Source organism: Musa acuminata, chromosome BXJ1-3 (assembly GCF_036884655.1).
Source record: "Musa acuminata AAA Group cultivar baxijiao chromosome BXJ1-3, Cavendish_Baxijiao_AAA, whole genome shotgun sequence".
NCBI classification, from domain to species: domain Eukaryota; kingdom Viridiplantae; phylum Streptophyta; class Magnoliopsida; order Zingiberales; family Musaceae; genus Musa; species Musa acuminata.
In genome coordinates this window covers 21,083,394-21,093,495 of record NC_088329.1, presented here as the reverse complement: position 1 = coordinate 21,093,495, position 10,102 = coordinate 21,083,394, and the positions used below count along the sequence as shown (strand labels likewise).

Below are 10,102 nucleotides of genomic sequence, written 5' to 3'. Positions count from 1 at the left end.
CAAATACCAGAGTACAAAAGGGTATTGTGAATAATGAATTGGGACATATCGGAAGCACATGCAGAACAAAGAAATGTACATATGCCTTTCAAGTCAATACGATACAAACATAATCTTTCATAAATGTATTCAGATTTGAAAGAAAACAAAAGCAAGAGCATACAAGGATTTCAAGAAATCACATATAGCTCAATTGAAATAAGAAAGTTAGGTGAATTCAATGTCCAATGAAATAAAACTGGAAGAGGCGCATATCAAAAGCAAATGCGGAACAATGGGATGCATGTGCCGAATCATTACGATGCAAACATGATCTTTAGATGATAGCTGCAGATGTACAAATAAATAGAGGACAAAAGTATACAGAAATTTAAGGTAATAATGTAAATCTTAACTGAAGTAAGAGTGTTTGCTGAAATCGATTTCCAAAGAGAAGAAACAAGGAAAGCCAAAATCGACCAAAGCTCGATTCTGGCAGAATTTGATAGGAACATTGTATGAACTATTTGGATAACCAATTATGCTCCAATTTATACAAAATGGTGCCATTAGAAATCTTTGTCAATCTAGTTTTAGTCAAATCAAGTTTTACAAGATTTGGAATTTACAACAGGGAGTTACAGATAATTTCGTAGCGAAAGGTCTGAAAATATTAGCTCTGTTTTACTGAATCCATAGGGTCGATGAAAGCAGATGTTTCAGTTAGCAATTCTAATCCAAAAATTTCAAATCAGGTATATACAGAAAGCATTTTGAGTCTATCTTCGAATAAAAAATACTTTGTATGAATCTGAGTTCACAACAGAAAGTTATAAGTAGTTAAGCAACAAGAGGTCAGAAATTTCAGTCCCTGTTTTGCAGAATCTGTAGGGTTAATTTAGACAGAAGTCTTAGTAGGCATTTAAACTCCAAATCATTCGATCTTATATCAAAATAAAGATATTCTTATCTACTTTCATGTGGAATAGGTTTGTCTAAATCAGAGTTTATTACAAAATGTTATGACCGAAACATTGCATAGAGGTCAGATTACCGAAAAATTACAGATTCATAGCTTTATATCAAAACGAAAGAAGGTCTGGTTCTCAATTGAAATCTTTCAAATTTTGCAGAATAAAAATGGAAACAGAGATTAAGGTTACTGTGGGATTGGGTTAGAACACTTGCCTTAAAATTATTTGAATCCCAAATGTGAGAAAATTGATGAAAAACCTCAAGCTCCTCTTCTTCTTCTTCTTCTTCTTCTTCTTCTTCTTCTTCTTCTTCTTCTCTCAAACTCATGTTGGTTGCAACTCTTCAGGTTTGTTTTCTTTAACCCTTCATCTAATTATTTGGGTTTTGGCTAATGCAAAAGTTGCAAGGTGTCATGCATGCATGAAAGGGGCTAGGTGTCATCTTTAGAGCAAAGGTAAGTGGCACCAACCTTATGTTAGTTAGTGACACATGTCCACTATTTTTTTTTCTTTTTTTTTTTAACTTAAATCTGAATCTTTTAATAAATTATATCAAACTTCTAATATTTACTCTTAGGTCCCTAGCCATAAACCTTTAATATAATATCATTTAATATAAAATAATTATTAAATAATCCTTATTTTTACAAACAAACCTTTTACTAAATTTTTAAAAATGGGGGATGTTACACTCTCCCCTCCTTAAAAAAAAAATTTAGTCCTCTAAATTTATCATACCTCATTCAACGAAAAGATGAGGATAAGCTTTCATCATTTCTTCCTCAAGCTCCCATGTTGTTTCCTCTCCAGAATGATATCTCTAGATCACTTTAACTAGAGGGATAACTCAATTCCTCAAGATCTTTTCTTTTTTATCAACAATCTGAGTGGGCTCTTCCACATAAGACAAGTCTTTATCAATCACCATCGGCTCATACTTAATGATATGAGAGGGATCAGGTATATACTTTCTGATCATTGAAATATGAAACATATCATGGATATGGCACAATGATGGTGGCAAGGCAATCCTGTAAGCGACAGAACCAACCCTCTCAAGAATCTCAAAAGGTCCAATAAATCTTGGGCTTAACTTTCCTTTCTTCCCAAATCTTACACTGCCTTTAGAAGGGGAGACCTTTAGGAATACAAAATCCCCGATTTGAACTCAATATTTCGTCTTATGTTATCAGCATAACTCTTTTGACGACTCTAAGTAGTCTTTAACCTTTTTCTTATAAGTTGAATTTTCTCAGTAGTCTCTTGTACTTTTTCTGGTGCTAATAACTTTCTGTCGCCAATTTCTTCCCAACATATAGGCGTCCTGCACTTTCGCCCATATAAAGCTTCATAAGGAGCCATCTGAATACTTGAATGATAACTATTATTGTAAGTGAACTCAATAAGAGAGATATTTTTATCCCATTCACCTTTCCAATCCATAACATAGGCTCGAAGCAAATCCTCAAGTGTTTGAATGGTTCTTTCTGATTGACCATCAGTTTGAGGGTGATAAGTAGTGCTAAACTTGACTCTAGTGCCAATCTAGATAGAAGTCTGGAGTCTCTGTCAGAGATTATCTCCTTTGGAACATCATGAAGTCTTACTATTTCATTTATATATAAATCTGCAAGCCTATCAAGAGAATAAGTTATATTGATCGATAGGAAATGTGCAGATTTCCTTAACCTATCAATGATAATCCAAATAGCATCATGCTTTCTAGAAGTTCAGGGTAGTCCTGAAATAAAGTCCATGGTAATACATTCCCATTTCCATTCAGGAATATCTAAAGGTTGCAACAAACCTCCAGGTCTTTGGTGTTCTGCTTTGACTTGCTGACAAGTCAAACACTTTGAAACATATATTGCAATCTCTTTCTTCATGCCTTCTCACCAATAATGACTTTGGAGATCTCTATACATCTTAGTGCTACTAGGATGCATGGTGTACTTTGAATTATGACCATCTCTCAGGATTTGATTTTTGATATCTGAGTCATTTGGAACATATATTCTATTCCCTAATCTCAATAGGCCATCCTCTGAAACTCAAAAATTCAGTTTCAATCCCTTTTCTACTTCATTCCTTAAGCGGATCAAGCGTCGATCACGTAGTTTTCCTCCTTTAATTTGTTGAATGAGATCAGATTGCACTTGGATGGAGGCCATTGATATCATTGAGTCTTGCCCTTTTCTCAACATTCAAATCATAATTCTCTTCTAATAACTTCCATTGCTTCACAACCAAAGTCGCTAAAAAACTTGTAGATTTTCTACTAAGGGCCTATGCTACAACATTAGCTTTACCCGGGTGATAACGAATGGTACAATCATAATCCTTTAAAAGTTCTATCCATCTCCGCTGTCTCATGTTTAACTCTTTTTGAGTAAAAATATACTTTAAACTCTTATGATCAGTAAAGATTTCAAATGTTCGTCCATACAAGTAATGCCTCCAAATCTTTAGAGCAAAAACAATTGCTGCCAATTCCAAATCATGAGTTGGATAATTCAGTTCATAACTCTTTAGTTGTCTAGAAGCATAAGCAATCACTTTCCTTTCTTGCAGCAAAACACATCCAAGGCCCTTTCTTGAGGCATCATTGTAAACCATAAATCCTTCATCACCACTTGGAATAGTGAGAATAGGGGCACTAGTCAATCTCCTTTTTAACTCTTGAAAACTTTGCTCACAATCATTACCCCATACAAATTTCACATTCTTTTGAGTGAGTTTTGTCACGCCCCTCAAAATATCCATGATTTTTAAAATTTTCGTCACAGACCAATCCAGGATCCAAACTAACGTTTGAGGACACTGAAAACATTCTATTCATATTCACATCCATAAAACCTGTGCAGTTTATAATCATATATCACATCACTCGATAATTCACATTTATGGCAACCCAAGCCAACTTGACAAACATGAACAACATTTATAAATCCACAAGCTAAATAAATTATACAATCAGAACTCCAACTATTCACCACAAGTTCATATCGTCATAAATTAGACTTAACATTCCGAAATTCCAAATAAGAGAGATCTTCTAACACTTTTACACAGTATATCCATTTCGATCATCAGAACAATTCATTACATACAAAATATGCTTATACAACAATAGCATAACAACCAACAGGACTTGCCCATAATTCTGAATAGCTATCCACTGCCTCAGCCCAAATCAAACATCTCGAAGAGTGACAAGCTGACCTGAAAGGTTTATATAACAACAGAGTGAGCCAAAAACGGCTCAGCAAGTGACAAAGCATATTCAGAACAAAAGGAACAGTTTGAAACGAGTAAGGTATCATAATGCAAGGCAGAATACCAGAATTCTCAAGGATACCATCTCAATAGATACCAAATCATACGTATCATGTCATTCATAACATATTTGATCCATAACGAATGGAGCATAGAGTAATTGGAACATATCAATGGCAGATAGGACATTTCAGAACAAATCAGCTCATAGCAAATGGAGCACAGAGTAATTTGGAGCATATCAATGGTAGATAGGACATTTCAGAACATATCAGTTCATAGCAAATGGAGCACAGAGTAATTTGGAGCATATCAATGGTAGATAGGACATTTCAGAACATATCAGTTCATAGCAAATGGAGCACAAAATAATTGGAGCATATCAATGGCGTATGAAATGTTCCGGAGCATATCAACGACATATGGAACATTTCGAAACATATCAACAGTGGATGAAACATTTCAGAGCATATCAATAACAAATACCGTACAGAAGCTCAAACGTCGTCTTTGACGTTGCAAACATATCAATCTTATCCAAAGCATGTACAGAAACACATAACCAAAGCTCTGGATATCATATCAAACATACAGAAGGTGTAGTGGGATCTCAGTCAGAATGTGATTCATCCATTTCTGAATGACCACCTGACAAAAGTCTCCCACGTTTGGGAGCTCCATCCACCCACGTCTAGGTGAAGTCAAAGGGGGCCGGCAGAGCATCGCAGGCTCTAATCACATACCCACGTAGCGGGCAAAAAGCGCATACAGAATATCCCTCATAGCGGGACCCCACATAGCGGGCAAATAGCGCATACCCTTTACCATTTCTGGCAAAGGTCCAGACAATCCCACACACCAGAGTACAAAAGGACAGTTTCAACAATAAGTAGCATATATCGGAAGCACACGCGGAACAACAAACGTACATGTGCCTTTACGAGTCAATCCGAAGTAAACAATAATCTTTCACAAGTATATTCAGACTTGAAAGGAATTGAAAGCAAGGGCACATATGGAATCCAAGCAATCACTTATACCTCAATTCAATAAGAAGATTTGATGAATTCAATGTCCAAAGGAATGAAACTGGAATAGGCACATATCGAAAGCAAATGCGGAACAATAGGATATACATGTGCCTATATGAGTCAATACGATATAGCATAAACGTTACACAACAGTTTTCAAGAATGCAATAATTTTAAGGACAAGAGCATACAAGAATTCAAAGTAGTAATATAAAGCTCAATTGAATAAGAAAGCTAAAGGATATCAATCTCCAAAGGAATGAAACCAGAATATGAGAAATCGACCAAAGCTCGATTTCTGGCAGAATACAGAAGGCACATTGAACAAATGATTCAAACTATCAATCGTGCTCCAATTTACTCAGAAATAATCATTGGATAATACTTTCAGATAAGACAGGCTTCATATGAATTGAACTGTCCAACAGAGAGAGTTACAAATAATTTGGTAAGCAAGTGTCGTAGAACAAAATCTCTGTTGGCAGAATTCATAATGTCAGATTCAACAGATAATTGGATAGGTGTTTGGATTCCAAATCTTTCAATCCATATATCAAAGAAAGGTCTACGAGTCTAGTTTCCAATGAAATCAATTTTGAACAAATCAGAGTTTCCAACAAAGACTTATAGGCAGCTCGGTATCAAAAGGTCAGAATATCAGAAGTTGCACAGATTCGAATCGTTACGTCTAAACAGGAGATATATCAAATGCAAGGCTAGAACAATTCAAAGTTCCTCATATTCAAAGAAAATGTAGAGATAAAAATGACAGTGAGGAATGATCAGGATACTTGCAATAGGAAAGATTAGAGCAATTATAGGAGGAACGATCAGGGAACTTGCAATAAGAAATATCAGAGCAATTATAGGAGAAACGATCAGGGAACTTGCAATAAGAAATATCAGAGCAATTATAGGAGAAACGGTCAGGGAACTTGCCTTTCAAGGATTTCGATCCGAAGATCCAAAGAAGGTGCTAGCCCAAATCCTTCTACTTTTCCTCCGTGTCCTCTCTCTGTTTCGTTTTGTGCTCCCGTTTTCTTCCTTTCTTCGCAACTACACCACGTGTCGAACATCGAGGCACAGTCACCTGCTTTCTCTTACTCTCATTCCTTCTTTTTCTTTCCCAAACGCAGCTGCCACAACCGCCGCCGCTGCCGCTGCCACAATCGCAGCCCCTTCCACCGCACTACCTTCCTTCCTCCCTTCTCTCGCAGACATAACTGCTGCATACGCAGTCGCTGCCGCTGCGACCGCAATCCCGTCCGCAGCCCCTTTTTCCCCCTTTCCTTTCCTTTCTTTCCCAGCTGCAACTGCCGCAGTCGCAGTCGCAGCCATGGCCGCAGCCACCACAACCGCAGCCTCTTCTTCCTCTGCTACTCTATTTCCTCTCCTACTTCTCTTCCAACTACAGCTGCCACTGCCGCAGCTGCCACCCCTTCTCCTCTTCCTCTCTTCTTCCTCTCCTTCCCTTTCTCTTCTTCTTCCTTTCCTTCTCTTCTTTCCCAGCCACAGCTGCAGCTGCCATCACCGCATCCGCAGCCCCTTCTCCTCTTCCTCTCTTCTTCCTCTCCTTCCCTTTCTCTTCTTCTTCCTTTCCTTTTTCTCTTTCCCTGCCACAGCTGCAGCTGCCATCGCCGCAGCCGCAGCCCCTTCTCCTCTTCCTCTCTTCTTCCTCTCCTTCCCTTTCTCTTCTTCTTCCTTTCCTTTTTCTCTTTCCCTGCCACAGCAGCAGCTGCCATCGCCGCAACCGCAGCCCCTTCTCCTCTTCCTCTCTTCTTCCTCTCCTTCCCTTTCTCTTCTTCTTCCTTTCCTTTTTCTCTTCCTCTTTCCCTGCCATAGCTGTAGCTGCCACAACCGCAGCCGTAGCTACTTCTTTCCCTTCTCCTCTTCCTTCTCCTTCCTTTCTTCTTCTTCTCTCCCCGCTGCAACTGCTGCAGTCGCGGCCGCAGCCACGGCCGCAACCTCTCCCTCCTCCCCTGCTCATCTTCCTCTTCTTCTTCTCTTCCAGCTGCAGCTGCCATCGCCGCAGCTGCAGCCCCTTCTTCCCCGGCGTCACACACACCCTCTCCTCTGTTTCCTCTGCAGGAAACAGAGGTATCACACCTCTTTCTCTTCCTCTTCTTCTTCTTCTCCTCTTCCCCTCTTCCCTTTTCCTCCCCAAGGCCACACATCTCCTCGCTGCAGCCTTGCCGCAGCTATCTTCTTCTTCTTCTTCTTCTTCTTCTTCTTCTTCTTCTTCTTCTTTTTCTTCCCTTTTCATCCTCAACGCCCCACACATCCTCTCCTCTGTTTCCACCTGCGGGAAACAGAGGTGCTGCAGCCCTGGCTGCTGTAGCTGCCTCTCTTTTCCCTCTTCTTCTCCTTCTCTTCTTCTCCTCTTCCCTTTTCCTCCCCAAAGCCACACACCTCCTCGCTGCAGCCTTGCCGCAGCTATCCTCCTCTCTTCTTCTTCTTCTTCTTCTTCTTCTTCTCTTCTCCCTCTTCTTCCTATCTTCTTCTCCCCACGCCCCACAGCTCCTCGCTGCAGCCCTCGCTGCAGCCACCTCTTCTTCTTCTTCTTCTCTTCTCCCTCTTCTTCCTCTCTCCTTCCTCCTCTCTTCTTTTCCCTCTTCTTCTTCTTTTCTTCACTCCTCATGCCCCACCGCTCCTCTCTGTTTCTCGAAGAAACAGAGAGTGCGTGGGAGGCGGTGGGATAAAACCGAAATTTTCGGTTTTTCTTTATTTACTTCTTTTTACAACTTAACAGTTTAGTCTTTGAAATTTCTATATTTACATATAGGTCCTCCGATTTATAAATAAATCTTTATTAATAATTTTTAAAAGCGAGGGATATTACAAGTTTGGCGAGAGGTTGAGTGATTCAAGAAAATCCCTCCACAAACCTCCTATAATAACCCGTCATGCCCAAGAAGCTTCTAACTTCTGTCACGTTTGTTGGTACTTCCCACTTAACAACAGCTTCCGCTGCGCCACTCTGATTTAATATCCCTGATCAACCCTTTTATCACACTTAATTAATCAAAAGCAGACGAAGTAGGAGGACTAAATGTCCTCGTCATCCTAGATTCCTAAAATGCATCAAAGTTAATTTTCACCAATCAATATAGTTTACAAGACCTCAATATATTTTGCACGTCAACATATTGAATATTTCAGTGATCCTCAAACCATGCTCTGATACCACTCTATCACGCTCCCCCCCCCCGAATTTAATTCTCATTTAGGAGGTGTGAACCTAATTCAAGATTAATAATATTTAATTCAACAAACAATCCAGGATCCAATCACACATTTGAGGTCACTAAGAAAAACATTCAAGTCATTCACCTCTACAATCCACAATTCACAAGACCTGTGCAGTTTATAATCATACATCATGTCACTAGATGATTCTTAAAATCCAAAACTCAACTTAACTAAACCATAACTATATCATAAATCCATAAGCACGGCAATTAATGCAATCACAAAACCAACATGTACTACATGTTTATATCAGTACACAATTTAGACTTAACATTTCCAAAATCCTGACATAAGAGGTACTTTTCAAATATTTACAAGATACATCAATCTAGATTTGTCATTGATATTTCATTACACCCAAAAAGAACTTATACAACCTCAACCTATCAAGTACAAAATATTTGCCCCAAAATCTTCTAGTCTTCCATTGCCTCAACCCAATTTACACATTTTAGTGAGCGATAAGCTATCCTGAAAAATTTATATAGCAACGGGGTGAGCATATAAAGCTCAGCAAATGACTAACATATCCATAGCAAAGAGGACAATTTTCAAACAAATGAGGTATCAAAATACAAAGCAGAGATACAGGATGAAACAGTAGCATGTTTTGTTTGAATGCAGAATTACAATATCATATCGTTCGAAGCACGTTTTATTCATACAATTGAGGAAAGTAAATTGGAGCATATCATTGTCATAAGGAGCATATCGATGACATATGATAATTTCAAGGCATAATAAAGACGTAAGGAGCATTTTAGATACCATGAATGCAGAATTACGATGTCATTTCGTTCGAAGCACGTTTTGTTTATACAATCGAGGAAAGATAATTGGAGCATATCATTGGCATAAGGAGCATATCGATGACATATGGTAATTTCAAAGCATAGCAAAGACGTAAGGAGCATTTTGGATATCATGAATGCAGAATTACGATGTCATTTCGTTCGAAGCACGTTTTGTTCATACAATCGAGGAAAGGTAATTGGAGCATATCATTGGCATAAGGAGCATATCGATGACATATGATAATTTCAAGGCATAATAAAGACGTAAGGAGCATTTTGGATATCAATGGCATATGAAACAGTTCGGAACATATCAATGGTGAATGAAATGCTTTAGAACATATCAATGGCATATGGAAATATTTCGGAAGCATAAGAAGCATTTCAGAACATATCAAAGAACAAATACGAAATAGAAGCTCAGACGTCGTACTCTAGCATAGTGCATGTGAGGTTTAACTCAGTGGTGGCTCCACGCCGTGATGAGTTCTCGACTCCATCCACGGGTAGCCCTTTTCTACTCGAGCCCTCTCACCCTACCCAAGTGCTAGGTCGGCTCTGAATTTCATATCAAACAGATAGAAGGTGAAGTGGGATTCCAAACATAATATGGTCCATCCATTTCTGAATGACTACCAAACATAATCTAGAGCATCGCGGGCTCTAAGCACATACCCTTTATCATTTCTGGCAAAGGTCCAAATAATCCCACAAATACCAGAGTACAAAAGGGTATTGTGAATAATGAATTGGGACATATCGGAAGCACATGCGGAACAAAGAAATGTACATATGCCTT

At 38.8% G+C, this 10,102-nt stretch overlaps 1 protein-coding gene across 1 annotated transcript; it reads right to left on the bottom strand.

Annotated features, from left to right (window-relative positions):
* Window positions 1–3,874: 3,874 nt before the first annotated feature.
* Window positions 3,875–8,106, bottom strand: LOC135623803 (uncharacterized). Its single transcript, XM_065127169.1, has 2 exons — window positions 6,200–8,106; window positions 3,875–4,175 (listed from the first exon to the last, which is right to left on the bottom strand). The coding sequence occupies exon 1, from the start codon at window positions 7,896–7,898 to the stop codon at window positions 6,669–6,671; it is 1,230 nt and encodes a 409-aa protein (XP_064983241.1). The 5' UTR covers window positions 7,899–8,106; the 3' UTR covers window positions 3,875–4,175; window positions 6,200–6,668.
* Window positions 8,107–10,102: the final 1,996 nt, after the last annotated feature.